We start from the raw sequence: 17555 nt of genomic DNA, 5'->3' as shown, positions 1-17555 counted from the left end.
ATTTTCTGATATCAGTCCCACACGTAAACATTCAAATAACCTGAAGGCACATTTAGTTAACTAAATTTACAAAAACATTTTCACTCTGAATCAATTTATGGATTTCAAATATTTCTAGCAGAATTTAACATGAAGGGTTCGCTCTTCAAATACACAAGAAGAGAAAATAGTTACAGTTTTAAATATGCCACATTTTCAGGCAGCTAGGTGGTACAGTGGATAGAGTACTGGCCCTGAAGTCAGAAGATCCTGAGTTCAAATTTGACTTCAGACACTTACTAGCTCTGTGACCCTGGGCAAATCACTTGACCCCAATTGCCTCCTCTAATCCACCCCCCCAAAAAATTACCATATTATCCCTTCAAGATTCTAGCTCAGATTCTGACTGCTTCTAAATTAAAAACCCTCAGAATTGATAGAAAAATTAGTTTAAGTATCAGGATCTAGCCTGTTACAGCTTTTCTTGTAAGACTTAACATTTTGCCATGGACAGATATAAAAGGATACCCACACGATTCATCATAGATTTAGGATTCTCAGTTTTGAACATCTGTTTCTTCCTGCTGCTACCAAAGTTCTTAGTGCTACCAAGGCCTCACCCACTGGCTGCTGCTATTATGTACAACCAGCCTTAAACCCAGGACATATCTTCCTTATTACAAGGGAAAAAAGTAGATGTTAAATGAGATCAATGACATCAAAACTGAGATTTTCTTTCTAATATAATCAGAAAAAACCTGAAGGAATACTGGAAATAGGAGAGGTTTGGAAAGGGAGCAAGCCATAGAAAGCATTCCGGATCAAGGGCAAGTACTAGTAGATTTTCTTATACAAAAGCACATCTAGAGCTCACACCTTGAAAATGGGAAGAGTACTAGTTACAGAACTTGGCATTTTCTAGTTTAAGAACTTTTTTCCACTTAAATATCCTAAGGATTAGCACTATCCCCAATATCAATTTCATTTTTCAAAAGAAAATTACTTTTATCCCATGTATGTAGCAGTTTTTCAAAAGAATATTTTTCAGTAGCAAAATTTTCATAAATTTCACTGATTAATTTATGATACCCGTAGTATACCCACTGTATGTCTAATGATATACATGTTATTACGTGCTGGACTTCTTACCTCATCATTGATGACTTCAGATTTTTCCTCCTCTTCCTCTTCCTCAAGATCCAAATCATTTTGCTTAAGATACGCTTGCAAGGGTGCATAGTGTTTTTTCCTAAAAGCTAAGAAATCCATCATATTCCCTTGAAAATGCTGCAAGAAAAACAGTTCAATCAAACACTCCCTAAAGCTCTCTTTCAGAGCCTCCATCTCCCTGTAATGATGGTCCAGGCATTGCTTCCTCATCTGAGCTGTTTCTTGAGACGCTGCTGGAATCTCCTCCAATTTTTTAGGTACTTTTTTCACTCCCAAACTTCCTGCAGGAGCGAGAGGAAGGCTGGAAAGACCCTGTGGCACAGCAGCTCGAGAAGGGCTGGTCGGTCCAGGGGGTGGTGAAGTCATCCCGAAGGCTGAAGGGCCTCCGACTCCAGATATTAAGACACCCGAAGGCCTCTCAAACCCCATAGGTCTATTCAACTGCTGTCCTTGAAGCACTTGCTGCTGTTGAATCAATTGTCCTTGAATAATACTACTGATCTGGGGCGGCAAGCTGGTCGTTGCAATGTGACTGGGGCTAGTCAAAGGCTGCATACTGGCACCACTAGCTACTGGGCTCTGGGGTCCGAGATGATGAATGGTGCCGCCCGTCTGGGCGTGGGGCTGTGAAAGTCTGTGTTCTCGAACGGTAATAGGGGCCCCCGCGTGCTGGAGTTGAACTTGCCCTCCCTGAGAAATCTGGGTGATGCCTGAACCCTCCTGGTACACAAAGTGTCCACCATTTGAAGGGCTCAAACTGATCTGTCTCACAAGCACACTAGCATCCACAAAGCCTCCAGTGGGGCTGGAGCTGCAAATACCCAGTCCCGGGCCAGGAGTGCCTGCCCGCACACTCTGTAAGGCCTGAACTGGCCCAGGGCTTTGAGACTGGACTTGTTGGGGCAACGGGGAGGTAACTTGAATGTAGGATGGGGAGCCATGCTCAAACCTCCTTTGCTGAGAATTAAACTGAAAACCTGGGGAAGTTGGATTGGGGATTGGCAAAGGGGTCAGGGTGATCTGCTGGTTTCCTCCAACTACTGGTCCAACATTCTGAAGGGTAATGTTTACATTCTGACCAGCTACTGGACTTCTATTCATAAGCTGCTGTATTTGGTAACTGGGCGACTGTGGTGCAGACGGGCTTGCTGAAGGAGCAAATGGAGCTGCAGGGGACTGGGGTAGATTTGAATGTGACTGCTGGTCTTCCCCTTCACTGCCTGTGAAGGACCTGGATCTCTGGAGCTGGACATTCTGAGGACTGTTGCCATGGTGCATTATCACCTCTTCTTTAAAATAAATTCTAAACAAATCCACAGAAAAATAAAATTCAGCAAAAGAAAATATGGCTTCTAACCATCTATATCAGAAATCTTGAAGAACTTCAAAAGTTTACCTTGTGATTCAAAATATAAAATGCAGATTTATTTCCCTGATTTTTATATCAGGTAAGCCAATTATAATGGTAATAAAATTCAGCCAAAAACAAAAATGGTTTCTAACCCTCTATACCAGACATCCTAGAGAATTTCAAAAGTTTGTTACCTTACGATTCAAAATATAAAACAAACATTTATTTCCCTGATTTTATATCAAATAAATTAACCTCAATGGTAAACAACACTTGGCAATAAAGCCATCTTAAGTAAACTGTTATGCATAGTCGTGTTTCATTTCATGTCAAATGCTCAACAGCAAAGGTGTAGTGAAGCTTTCTGACATGTTATTCATTACTGCCAACTGACTGCTTTAGTCCTTTCCAGTCTGCTAGTGGCTTGTAGTTTTGTTTTGCTTAGGAGGAGATGGTGCTGAGTTTTCATTGGTATAAGGAACTCCGTTGTGAGTCTCCTTAGAGGAAAAGCTCCCTCCACTGATCACGTATCTATAATGTACAATCAAGTTCCAACTAAATCCCATCTTCTACAAGCAATCTTTCCCAATCATTCCAGTACCCTCTCTCTTAAGGATTTCCTGTGATGTGGTCTATAGCTTGTCTGTATATATTCGTTTGCATGCTTCTCCCTTATTAGAATGTGAGCTCCTTGAGGGCAGGGACTGTCTTTTGCCTCTTTTTGTATTTGTGCTGGCACACAGCAGGCATTTAATAAATGCTTACTGACTAACTGACTGGATCAAAAAGCTGCCGGAAGCGTGGAGAGGTTAAAGAGATTGCCAGCTTCAAGACTCTGGTAACAGCCCTGTATCCCTTCCTCTAGGTTGTCTCTCTGTGGCCATTTTTGTGTTCAGCTTCAAAGTAGGATAAATGTGCTCAGAGTACATTTTGGCCTCACTAGAATTGAAGGTTCAAACACTGCACTATGAGAGGCAGCATGGTGTACTGAGAAGAATGCTAGATTTGGCATCAGTGGCCCTGGATCCAAATCTTGACTGTAACCTGCTCAGTTGAGGCATCTTCAGAAAGTCCCTTCATCTCTAGGTGATTCCTTATCTGTAAGATGAGAGCCTTTCCAGCTCAGAATCTGCGATCCTATGAGTTCCCAGGATACTCCATTATCTGATTCAGCTCTTTCCTGATACTCCCTCTACTGATTGTCTCTAATTTCTCCTCTCTACATCTTGTATGTGTATAATTCCATTTGTGGTGTCTCTCCCATTAGACAGTAAACTCCTTGAAGGCAGGAACTGTCTTTTGACTTTCTTTGTATCCCCAGCATATAGCACAGTGTCTGGCACATGACAGACACCTAATAAATGCTTGTTATCTGAATGACTATCTATTTAAAACTTTGAAAATTTTATAAAATAGACTTGCAATGGGCGCTAAGCAAATGAACAGCAATAGACACAAAGACAGACAGACAGAGATAGAGTTTGGGACAGTTGGTGTGAATTAAAGCAGCTCTCAATGCAATATGTTATAAAGCAAACTGGTGTATTCAGTCCAAGCTCTACCAGGGAAGCGGCCTGTGGTACTTGGCTACTACCAAGCCTAAGGGGTTGGCAGGCAAAGCAAACTAAATTCACCTTACTGAATTCTACCATAATTTGTAGGTAACTTCTAGAGCCTGGCAGGCCACCAAAAATATGGTTCATAATTCACCTTATTTTTCTTCCAGAATATGTGATAAATTAGGCTTTGAAATGTTTTCAAGTTATAACAACTTTTGACATACATCTTTCCATATCAAGCAAACTACATCAGATAAAGCAACACATGTGCAAGCAGTTTTGACATGACTTTTTTTCAGCTGGTGACATACATAGCACTCTAATTACTTATAAGAGAGTAAGAACATCATAAAATTTAAATATGAAATCCAAAGTTTGATATTATACATATTGTGAACAAAGGCAGATGATGAGCACTCTTATCCTGTCAGATATATTGAAATGCTATTGTGCATATCAAATTGTGTTACAAATATAACTTTAAAACAGTGTTACCTGATATTTAGCCCTGTGTTTTGCTTCCCTCCTTCCTCCAATACCTTGAAAAGAAAAATGAAAATATTTCAAATTCAAATTTTAGTAATCAATTAAGCAAATCAACAAACATATTAAATAGCCAGTTGTGACAGTGGCCAGGGATACAAAGATAAACATGAAACAGACTCTTCTCTAAAGAAGCTTATGTTCCAATGGAGACAACAGGGGAGGGAGGGGAAGGGAGCAGAGCAGGGAGGGAAGACAAAGGGGAAGGGAGGGAAGAAGGTGGTAAGGAGGGAGGTGGGAGGGGAAAAGAGGGATGGAGAAGGGAGGAGAAGGAAGAGAGAGAGAAAGGTCAGGAAAGAAAGGAGGGGAAGGGAGGAAGGAAGAAGGGAGGGAAGAAAGAGAAGAAGGGAGAGGAAAGAAGGGAGAGAGTGGAAAGCAGGGAGGGAAGAAGGGAAAAGAGGAGGGAGAGACCATCAAAGAGAGAGACAGAGACAATGAAGAGGGGAAGGGGACAGAGAAAGGGGAAAAGAGAGGGGTGAGAGGTAGAAAGAGGAAAAGAGAAAGGAATAGAAAGAAGGAGCCGAGTCAAAATGGTGGAAGGAGAAATAGCATTTTGCCTTAGCTCTTCTACAATGACCTAGAAAATATACCACACTGAATTCTGATTGGGAAAGCCAAGAAAAAGTCACAGTGAGTGATTTTTCCAACTCAGAGTAGTTTAGGAGGTCTGCAGACACTGGGGTAGGGGCTGGCCAGGAGCACAGCACAGCAGTAGTGTGACAGCAGAAAAGCAGCACAGGGCTGTGGAAGTGGTAACACCAACAGGGAGCAGCCCTAGCCCCCAGGGATAGTAAAGGCATGAATACCAGGGATAAAAGAGATACTAGACTCCTGGAACAGGAATAGGTGCCACGGGACAGCTCTGTTACCCATTACCCAGTGCTAGGTTACAGTTTCAGGAGCTGAGAGGTCACAAGGAATCAGAGCCCTAGCTCTGGGCACAGTAACAGAATGGGGCCCCAATTCTAAACCTTTAGGTTTGCACATATGCCTGCAATGGAACAAAACAGAGCAAGAGACAAAAACCAACTGGTTTCCCCCAAAAGGTGGAACCAGCACTTCAGTGACCCTGAATCTGCAGAACTTTCCAGTGAGCTAACAATGATTGAGTCCAGCAACAGTCTATGGAAACTCAACTACACACAAGCCAACAACCCCAAACCTGGATCAGAAATTTACAGAGCTCAGACTAGGAGGGCAGTAAACAGACCTCTCCTCAGATCACAGGACTTTGGAAGCACCAAAAACTTAACAGACTCCCAGTCTAAACTGTGAAAATAGCAGAAGGACATAAAAGACAGAAGTTCAGGCCAGAAATACCCTCCACCCCTCACCCCTGCCACCAGAAGTGAGGAGAGTCCAACAGTAACATAAAATCCACAGTCACAAAGTAGGCTGGAAAAATGAGCAAACAACAACAACAAAAAGAAGCTGACCATAGAAAGCTACTGTGGTGACAGGGAAGTTCAAAACACCAACGCAGAAGAATACAATGACTTGGAAACATCTAAAAGCAAAGCCTCAAAGAAAAATGCAAATTAAATACAAGCCCAACAAGAATTCCTAGAAGAGTTAAAGATTTTTTTAAAAGAGCAAAAAAAATTACCTTAAAAATGAAGTAAGAGTCGTAGAGGATAAATTATGAAAAGAAATGAGAGCAATGCCAGAAAATTATGAAAAGAAAATTAACAGCTTGATAAAAGAATTACAAAAAATGTTAATGAAAATAACTCCTTAAAATCAGAATTAATCAAATGATAAAAAGCACAAAAATACTAATGAAAATAACTCTTTAAAAATTAGAATTGACCAAATGGAAGCTAATGAGTACAAGAGACATCAAGAAACAACAAAACAAAGTCAAAAGACTAAAAAAGAAAAAGAAAATGTGAATATCTCAAAGGAAAAATAATTGACCAGGAAAATAAATCAAGGAGGGATAATTTAACAATCACTGGACTAAGGGACAGCCAGATGGCACAGTGGATAGAGCACTGGCCCTGAAGCCAAGAGGATGTAAGTTCAACTCCAGCCAGAGACATTATTATTATTATTATATATGTTATTATTATTATTAGCTGTGTGACCCTGAGCAAGTCACTTCACTCTGCATCCAAAAAAAAAAATCAAAAGAGCCAAGATATCATACTTTAAGATATTATAAAGGAAAACTGTGTAGATATTTTAGAACCAGAAAGCATGGTAGAAACTGAAATAATCTACTGGTCATCTGTTGAAAAAAAAAAGCCCAAATGAAAATTAATAGGACTATATGAGCCAAAATCTAGAACTTCCATATCAAGGAGAAAATATTTCAAGTAGCCAGAAAAAATAATTCAAATATCATGGAGTCATAGTCAGGATCACACAATATTTAGCAGCTATCATGATAAAGGAATGGAAGACATAGAATATGATATTACAGATGGCAAAGGAGCTAGGATTACAACCAAGAAAAACCTACCTAGCAAAACTGAGTATAATCCTACAGAGGAGGAAATGGATATTTAATAAAACAGAGGATTTTCAAGGATTCCTAATGAAAAGAACAGGGCTGAAGAGCAAATTTTAAATTGAAACACAAGACTCAAAAGAAGCAGAAAAAAAAATGAAAGATGAATAAGTAATCATAAGGACTAAAGAAGATTAAACTGTTTACATTCCAATATGGGAAGACTGATATGCATAACCCCTCAGAACTTTATCATTACTAGAGCTATTAGAGAATCTATTTAGACAGATGGTGCAAGTGTGATTCTATTAGGTTGGGATGATCCCAAAAGAAGAATGGATGAGTGAGAAAAGAGTGCACTGGGAGAGGGGAGAACAGAAAGGAGGAATAGAGAAAATTATTTCACATAAATGGGATATACAGAGAAGAATGTATGCAATGGAGGGGAGAATTGGGGGTGGTGGTGAACAAGCAACACTTGAACCTTACTCTCCTCTGAACTGGTTCCAAGAGGGAAAACTAAACATACACACAGCTGGGTTACAGAAAAACATACCTATTTCTTAGCTGTGCATGGCACCTTTACAAAAACTAACCATGTATTGGGACATTAAAAACCTCACAAACAAATGCAGAAAAGCAGAACTAACAAATGTATGTTTTTCTGATCATAATGCAATAAAAATGGCATCCAATAAAGGGTCTTTGAAGCACAGATTAAAAATTGAAAACTAAATAACTTAATCTTAAAGAACGAGTGGGTAAAAAAATAAACAATTGAAACAATCAGTAATTTGTTATTAAAGATAATAACAACAAGACAACAAACTAAAATTTGTGGGATGAAGCCAAAGCAGTACGTTGGGGAAAATGTATATATCTAAATGCTAAAATCAATAAAAGAGAGAAAGAGATCAACAAATTGGGTATGTAACAAAAAAACTAGAAAAAGAACAAATTAAAAATCCCCAATTAAACACCAAAATAGAAATAGAGAAGATCAAAGGAGAGATTAATAAAAATATGTCATTAAGAATGAAATATTAAACTAATAAATAAAACCATGAGCTATTTAAAAAAACAATAAATTAAATAAGTCATTGGATATTTTGTTTTTAGAAAAGAAGAAAACCAAATTACCAATATCAAAAATGAAAAGGGTGAATTCACAACCGAAGAAGAAATAAAAGCAATCATTAAGGACTATTTTGCCCAAATAGGTACCAATAAAACTGACCATCTAAATAAAGTGGATGAATATTTACAAAAATATTAATTTAGCAGATCAACAGAATATAAAATAGAATACTTAAATTACCCTATCTAGAAAAAAAAAATGTAATAAACCATAAATAAGCTCCCCATGGAAAAAAAAATAAGACCAGATGGATTTATATGTAGATTCTATCAAATATTTAAGAACAATTAATTCTAGTACTATATAAACTGTTTGAAAAAATAGGTAAAGAAGGAATTCTCCCCAAATTCCTTCTATGACACAAATATGTTCTTGACATCTAAACCAGAGAACATCAAAACAAAGAAAGAAAACTATAGTCTAATTTCCCTAGTGAATATTGATGCAAAAAAATTAAATAAAATACTAGCAAGGATATTTCAGTAATGTATCACTGAGATCATGTGCTATGACCAGGCTGGATTTATACCAGGAATTCAGAGCTGGTTCAACAGTAGGAAAACTATAAGCATAATTGCCCATATCAATAACAAGAACAATAAAAATCACATGATTATTTCAATAGATGCAGAAAAGCCTTTCAACAAAATACAACAGCCATTCCTATTTAAAAAGACAAAAACAAAAAACACTAGAAAGCACAGGAATAAATGGAGCTTTCCTTAAAATGATAATATCTATCTAAAACCGAAAGCAAACATTATCTGTAAAGGGGATAAGCTAGAAGCCTTGCTAATGAGATCAGGGGTGAAGCAATAATGTCCATCACCACCATTACTAATAAATATTGTATTTAAAATGCTAGCAACAGCAATAAGAAAGACAAGGAAACTGAAGGAAAAAGCATAGGCAAAGATGGTTTCTAGAGCACTCTAGAGAGTTAACTAAAAAACTAACTGAAACAACAACTTTAGCAAAGCTAATTATCAGCGTTTCTGTATATTACCGACAAAATCCTGCAAAAAAAAATAAAAGAAATTCCAGTTAAAGTAACTAGAGATAATATAAAATATTTGGGAGTCTATCTGTCAAGACACACAAGAACCACATGAACACAATCACAAAACACTTCCCACAAAGCAAGACACATCTAAATGCTTGGAGAAATATTAATTGCTTACGGGCAGGCAGAGTCATGAAGCCTGTGCAGAGGTGTACAGAAGAATTATGGTCAGTGACAGTGATCATCAGGAAGGCTCTCCTAGCTCCTCAACTACTGAAGTGGACCCTAAGATATCTAACAAAGAAAAAGGCATGGCTGAGGCATACACTCAGCGAGAGGATGGGTGTGTTCTCACTGCATGAGTAGGATATAAGGTGTGAACAGGGAGCAACACACAAGACCAAATGCACTGACTTGCAACAATTCCAGGAAAGATTTAGAAAGTTACTTTTATTTGTGATGGATGACCTCAGAAAACATGTCAAAAACCTGAGAGTGAAAGAGTATCATCACAGAATACAAAGGGCCCACAGCGGTCGTACTCCAAAAGAACGGAAACATCTATGTGTCTAAACTACCAGATTCTGAATGAGTCAGGGGCGGGGAACCTGCAGCCTCAAGGCCACATATGGCCTTTTATTCAAAAGGATTTGACCTGTGAAGTTTGGATTCAGTCAAAAGGCTACACTTGAGAACCTAGAGGGCCACATGTGGCCTTGAGGCTGCAGGTTCCCTACCCTTGGAATAAGAGAACCAAAGTGGATACCATCCCAATGGTTCAAGATGTCCTTGGTCATCAGCCATTGGTTTTCTGGCTGTATTAGACCAGTGGCTATTATCAGATTCCTATGGCAGAGAAAGAGAAAGAAAAGATTGCTATCATTTGTCCAGCTGAATTTTACAACTCAAATGTATGCCTCACGGCATCTGTGGGGCTCTTGTCACCTTCCAAAAGAATGATTAAGCAGTTGGTGACACGAAATACCCTCAAGCGTGAGTACTGATGACATCAATATCTTTGGGAAGACCCTAGAAGGAAATGAAGAGAGACTGATGAAAGTGCTGAATCAACTGGAGGAAAATGGCCTGACACTTTCAGTTGACAAGTGGCAGTTTTTTAGAGCCTCTGTCAAGTACGTGGGTCACATGATATCACACCATGGTATGAGCACTGACCCAGAAAAGACAGAAGTCTTGTCCTGACTGGGACATGGCCAAAATCCTTTGAGATCTGATTTGGTGATTACTATCAAAGATTTGTTTAAAAAAACTATACTGCTCTTACTAAACCACTGACTGACCTCACTCATGCATATGGGATTGAAAAGGCACAGGAGCAGAAAGACAAGAAACACAAAGTTGTTTTCAAGCCAACAAAGCCCTCTGGGGACCTCTGGACTGGCAGACATGAAGACCCTTTTAGAGACTTGCTGGCCACACAAGCCAGTGTTGACCTATGCTGACCCAGACAAGACTCCTGTCTTGCATACAGATGCCAACTTAGAAGGCTAGGGAACAGTGCTATAGAAACAAAGTGATACATTAAATTTGTTGCATTTGTTAGGACAAGTTTAAATGGCAGGGAGATCTCCAACCCCATCCACAAGCTTAAGTTTCAGCTTTGAAGTGGGCTATCAGAGAGATATTTAAAGACTGTGTGTATGGAGCAAAGTTCCAAGTATGGACTGACAACAATCCACTGACATACTCCGACCAGTGTTAAATTTGATGCTGTTTTCCAGAGTTGGGTGGCAGCACTAGCTACCTATGAATTTAGCATTCTCTGCTGACCAGGAAAGACTGATGTGAATGTCGATGCACAGTCCAGAAGACCACAGGCCATCAAAGCTGTTGTAACACCTAAAGAAGTAGTGGAAGCTCTGTGTAACAATCAAAGAACTGCACTGAAGCAGATGGTGCTACAGCTGAAAGTTTGGGACTTCCACCAGACAACACGGGAGCAACCGATGGGAATCTCACTTCCTTCTTTACTTCGAGTGTCTGTGGATGCCAGTGAGGAGATCAGACAGCTGACAAAGGGCTGCAGGAAGCCATACAAGCTAAAAAGAGAAGTGCTTGTCTTCCAAAAGCACCTTACAACTGAGAAGTTGGCAGGAGCTGGCGCTGGGCAATGGAGATCCAACCTGGACTCTAACACATCAAATGTTATACCAAGAAGCAGTTGGTGCTGCTCAAGACAAATTACTCTGTAATAAAAGCACTACATTATGATTTTGGCCATGTGGGTCAAGAAAGGAGTCTCAAACTAATGAGAAACATATTTTACTGGCCCAAGATGGCCACAAATATCATAAAGGAATTTGAGACTTGTGCCTATTATGTGCAAAGAAAAGTACTACCAACTCCTGCTAGTTACTCAGAGAATATAAATACTAGCAAACCTCGGGAGCTTGTCTGCATTTATTTCCTATTTCTGGAAGGAGCTATCTAGAACATAAATCTCATATATCGGTAATAACAGACCACTTCACTAGGTATGCTCCAGCATATACAACCAGGAACCAGAAGGCCTCCACAGTTGCTAAAGTACTATAGGAGAGGTGTTTCTCAGTGAATGGGCCTCCTAGTCAGGACCAAGTAGAGAATAGGGAAGCAAAATGCTCAAAGGGATGTTAGCTCTGGCTAGGACAACTCTCAAGGGGACCGTTTCAGCTGCTCTGATGAACATGTTAGGAATGTTGAAGTCAGAATAAAAATCTCAGTGGCATCAGCATGTGACTTTCTTTGTGCACGTGTAGAATTCTACTTGGTGTAATACCAATGGCTTTATACCTCACTTGCTGATATTTAGGCAAGAGCCATGCTTACCAATTGAGTTATATTTGTGGGGGAGAGGGGATGGAACGCAAACACTCATGACTAAAATATCTGTTGAGAAATAAAAGAATGCATGAGTGGAATGTTAGGATTGCACAGGGCGCAACCCATAATACAAGGCTTACCAGTTACATTTTCATCATGAAAGAGTACTAAAAGGAATAAATGGTGATACGATATTCCTATTCGTCACCAGGCCCTTTTACAAGCTGACAGAGTCCTGTTAAGAAATCTTGTCATACAAGTTAGCACACCAATGGAAAGCAACTCTATACCTGTGGAGAGACTAGGCAACTTGTGTATTGACAAAGCAGCCTGAGTCTAGGGGCTCAGTCAAGATCATTTATCATAATCACTTACTACCAACTGGTGAGTCAGTGGGCCTCTTCATTCCCCACCTGGTTTCTCCATCATACACCAGGAATCTCCTTTCTGCAAGTTCACATCAGCCCCAGAACTCACAGGTCGGGTCAGTCTGCTCTGTCCCTGGGATCCCTCCCTCCCTCTGATTGGAGGGTGGAGATCTCTCCTCTCACAGCCTCCATTTATAAGCCCAGGGCAGCTGTCTCTTCATGTCTGTACTCCTCTAGAGTTTCCCAGCATGATGGAGAAAATGCCTTCTCTCCCCCAGTTTTCTTTTGTGTGCTGGCTTAGATTGTGGGTTCTCTGAAAATAAGGATTGTCTTTTGCCTTTGTTCTTATCCCAGCACTTGGCACAGTGCCTGGCATATAGAAGGCACTTAACAAATATTTATTCATTGACTCCTGGATGGTCAGGTTGAGGCTGAGAGACACTTAAAGATGACTGAATCCAGCCAGCACTGCTGCCCTAGAGTCTCCTTGGGGTCAGACAATTCCCTCAGAACACAGTAACACTACTAGCTAACCTGAGCTCCTTATAAAGGTCAGATTTAGATGGATAAGATAAGTTCTGATGAGGATTATGATCAGCCCTTACCATCCACCAGTACAGTACAAGTATAGTTACAGATAGGTCACAGGAGGGTCAGGACACCCACTGACTAGACTAACTGATAATGACCCAGGTGAAACTGAGGACATGGTCATCTAGGTATACAGATGATAACATTGGTGCTGACCTCGAATGCAATTACATATCGTCATAGAGACATAGATTATTCAAGTATACTTCAAGTTACTATTTCGTGTTGTGTTCTTTCTTTATATTGATACCGTGCCTGTTTTGTAGCTCCACTAGTTTGTAAACCTTGCTTAAATTTGCTGTTTGATTTCTATGCCTATTTATTTTTGTTTGTGGATATGAGCTAGCCTCTGTGTACTGTCCAAATGACATATCCCACATGTGACTTAGGCCTGTAATCACTAAAGCAATCTGCCAAGTGATGCTCCACGTTGTCCTATGTGTGTCACATGGGGTGTTGCCGTCTCTTTGCTGTGCAGGGTGCTTTAAGCTTCCTTTATATACTAATAAGTAATTGGGGCAAAATTGTATAAGGTGCAAGTGCTGACCTTGTCACATCTGATTTTGGAAGGGACTTCAAAATTTCAAAACCTGAGGTCAGATTCTGTCCTCCCAGCTTGAGAAAAGAGGAAACCAGCACAAGATCATGATTGAATGCAAGGCTTTTGCCCAGGGCAGGGGTCTTTTGAGAATCTCTTTAGAGAAAGTGAAATGAGAGGACCAGGAGGTAAGAGGAGGTGTGGGCCAAACCCCTTAGCCCCCTAACTACACATACACAAAACAGCAGTGTGAGTGTGTGGAAGCAGCAACATCTTCAGTTTCCTTCTCCAAACCCAAGCCTCCACAGGAGACCGTGAGAGATATAAATGATGGTGTATATGGGGTTTTTCATTCTTTCTTTTGTATTGTGAAGGTTCATCATGAAGGTGGAGCACTGAGAGGAAAACAGACATACTTATTCCACTCTGCCTTACTTAAGCTGGGTACACCTGGCACCTGTTTGTCATTGTGTCCTTTTATTTTTATTCTGTTAAAGGCTGCATTGGACAGCTCTACTCCTATTTTTCATAAACACCTGTGGCTGACCCTGTCCTTGCATTTCCTGGTGTCCCTGTGTTCCAGGCCTGAGGTCTGGGGCAGTTCTGGGAGCCACACAGAGGACTGGAGCCTTTCCCAGGACAAGGCTGGAGCTTAGTGCTGGAGGAGAGTTCTTCCTCTCTCACTGGGGGTATCATCATGAGCCATTTCATCCATACCCTTCCAAGGGCAGAACTATGAAGAACATGGGTCATTTTAAAAAAGAAAAACCAACTCTGCCTCATGGCCATGAGCCTGATAGTAATTGAGAGTTCCATCTGTAATTTAAGTCTAAGAAGGATACCTAGAGCACTGAGAGGGCAAGTGACTGGCTCAGGGATCCAGAGCCAGGATGTATCAGAAGTAGAACTTGAACCTTTGGCTCGGAGGCCAGCTCTCAATCTACAATGCCACACCACCTCTCAATTTAAAGAAAAAAGTTGTACAAAATAAATACAAATTTCTCAGGGCTGGCAAGGGCATCAAGAAAGGCTTTGTGTAAGAATCCTAGAATCTGAGAGTTGGGACGTCAGTGGTCATCCAGTCCCACCTTTACACAAGAGGACCCCGACTATAATATCCCTGACAGCGCTCCTCCATGTTCTCCACTCAGAGACCTCCAAGAAGGGGAAGCCCACCATATTTCAAGACAGGCCATTCCAGTCTGGGACAGTTAAGAAGCTTTTCCTAATATCGAGCCTAAATTTGCCTCTTTAGAACTTCCACCCAAACAGAGCAGCCCTTCAAATACTTGAGCTCAGTTGTCATGCCCACCCCCCCCAAGTTATCTCTCATTCAGATGAAACACCCCTAGTTCCTTCAATCAACCTTCATGACATGGACTCAAGGACATGGATGTTACCGTTCTGGTTGTGCTCCTCCACTCTTGAGCTTATTCATGTCCTTCTCAAACTAGAGTACACAGAGTTGGACAGAATATCTGAAGTGAGGTCCTTATTGCTACACTCAAGAAGTGATTAGTAGACAGTGAGATGAAGAAGTGAATAGGCCACATTGTGAGGTGAAGATATCAGATTGTGGGTAATGGAAAGAGGACTTGGGTTCAAACTTTAGCTTCATTTGCTATCTATACGGTTCTGCATCTGCAAGTCACATAAATTCAACAAATTTCTATTAAGTGCCTGTGATGGGCAAGAACTCGGGAGACAGGGGCAAAAAAATGACCCAGTCCCAATGTCTTCAAGGAATTCATATTCTTCTAGGGGAAACAAGACAAATGCAGATAAATATACTTACAAGGTAGGGAGAAATAACTGCAAAGGAGAGACGCAGACAAAGCAAACACTTTTAGCTGAATAATTCAGGTTAAACTTAATGAAAGATGTAGTATCTGAGCTGAATCTCAAAAAAGAGAAGGATTTTGAAAGGCACAGTCAAAGAGGGAGTAGATTATGAGAATGAGGGATGAGAAATGGGGGTATAAGATGGCATACAGAGTTCAAGGAATAGCTCCTAGTCCAATCTAGCTGGGATATAAAATGTGTGAGAGCAATAAGAAATCAGTCTGGAAAGGTATGTCAGAACCAGGATTTCAGAGGGCATTAGATATGCCAGTCTGAGAAATATACATCTTGTTCTATGGGAAATAAAAAGTAAATGGAGTTTTTTGAACAGAGAAGTGACATGGTCAAACCTAATTCTTAGGAAGATTTTCTTAGCAGAAGTACAAAGGATGGTTTGTGGAGAGACAAGAGCTTGGAGGCAAGGAAACACATTAAGTAGGCTACTCCGATTGTTTGGGGTAGGGGTGATGAGGTCCTTGCACTAGAATACTAAACGTGAGCAAAGAAAAGAGAATGGATATGGGGGATGCTGTAGAGAGAGAGAAGTTCTGCCAACTAACTGGACAGAGGGAGGTGAGAGAGGGTGTTCACTTATCCTCTTCTTAAAATGAAGGGACTAGATTAGATTTGGATCACTAACATTCTCTTCCAGCTCTAAAGCTATGACCCTAAGAAAGGGTCCTATAGAACCAGAAGAATATACACAATGGTTACAAATAAATGGAAAAAAATAATATAAAGTATCTCAACTCAGATTGAATGAAATCTCAGATTATACAGGGTGTTCCTAAAGTCTGGACACATAGGAAATCTCATTAACAATCTCATTAATATCTCATTAACCCTTTCACCAGACCATAGCCCCCTTGACTTCTTTTTCTGGGATGTGCTAAAGGAGAAGGTGTACTCAATGAAAATCACAGATGCAACACACTTGATTGAACACATAAAGAGTGAATGTGCTAAAACTGACAGCAATGTGGAGTTATTGCATCGAGTTCACATGAAACTTGCAAAGCGCATCAACCTTTGCATCACAAATGATGGAAATCATACTGAAGATGTTATTTGTTAATATTCCAATGAAATAAAATGTAGTTGAAAATTTCATTCATTTCATTTCTTTAAAATATGCATTTTTGCCTGTGTCCAGACTTTAGGAACACCCTGTAGGTGTAACTCACGTCCCAAAGCCCATTAGCATAGTACTCTCTCCTCCTTGGTGGAGGTCGATGTGGAGCAGAATTTAAGGGAGAAGAAAGATCCAGTCTCTTCAGTCACTTTGGGGCTCTTCTGTCTTCCAGTTTTAAGAGACATGACCAATATGAACCCCACTTGAGGTTGCTAGAGGGAAAAAAAAGACTTGGAAGAAGCCTACATGTAGAACTTCAACAATATCCCTCATTCCCAGTTTGCTACACTAGAGAGTTCAGGGAATTTTCCTTTGGGTGAGATCTGGGATCCTCTCTCTTGGCTGAGCTGTTACTTCATTCCCAAGAGCTCCTTCAATATGTGTTGTCTGGTTTGTATTCTCAATTTCATACTTCCTCTGATTTCTGTTTTGCTATCAACTTAGATAAATGAGCTTCCTTGTTATTTGCTATGGAACTGGCATTTGGTGGGAAAGCAGTAAAGCCTTGACTATAAAGCTTGAGGTCCTCTGCTCCTCTTTAAGGAGTAGCAAGCGATCAGAAGTTTAACTTGAACCTGAAAACCACATCTCCTCAATTAACGTTTAAGGGAGGACACGGATATAATTCTAGTTCAGTGCCTCCTCTCTCTGAGGAGAGAAGAGTCAGCTTCTGACTCCATCTCCTGCTTCCCCTCCAGGCAGGAATTAAAGTCTTCCTTGGAGAACAGCGGGAGGAAAAAAGACTGGAGCCATCTATTACCGCCTCCCTGCAAGCCACAAATGACACCCATGCTACATGTGGGTAACAGCCTTGCTACACTTGCAATGACCAATCTTAGTTCTGGAGGACAGATGATGAAACACACTTTCCTCCTCTGAGTAGACAGATGGGGGCTACAGTTGTACAGCACTGCTTCCACTGTGATTCTGGATCTCTTCTCTGATTGGCTCAGCTTGAGTTAAGCTTTAAAGGAACCTAGGGATTCTGAGAGACGGAGGTGAGAGGGATACGAAGTGGAACAGCCTGTGTGAAAACAAGCAAGAAAGTCAGTTTGGCTGGACCATG

At 40.5% G+C, this 17555-nt stretch overlaps 1 protein-coding gene across 1 annotated transcript in view; it reads right to left on the bottom strand.

Annotated features, from left to right (window-relative positions):
• Positions 1–17555, bottom strand: part of LOC118845611 (E1A-binding protein p400-like) — a 129005-nt gene that overhangs the window by 102555 nt on the left and 8895 nt on the right. The window contains exons 2-3 of the mRNA XM_036753601.1: positions 4555–4598; positions 1129–2452 (exon numbers count right to left, since the gene is read on the bottom strand). Coding sequence (XP_036609496.1) covers positions 1129–2427 — 1299 coding nt within the window. The 5' untranslated portion in view covers positions 2428–2452; positions 4555–4598. The remainder of the gene's footprint in view (positions 1–1128; positions 2453–4554; positions 4599–17555) is intronic.

The sequence above is a fragment of the Trichosurus vulpecula genome, chromosome 1 (genome assembly GCF_011100635.1).
Source record: "Trichosurus vulpecula isolate mTriVul1 chromosome 1, mTriVul1.pri, whole genome shotgun sequence".
Lineage (NCBI taxonomy): Eukaryota > Metazoa > Chordata > Mammalia > Diprotodontia > Phalangeridae > Trichosurus > Trichosurus vulpecula.
Note: the sequence above shows the minus strand (reverse complement) of the source record. Positions and strands in the feature narration are given on the sequence as shown.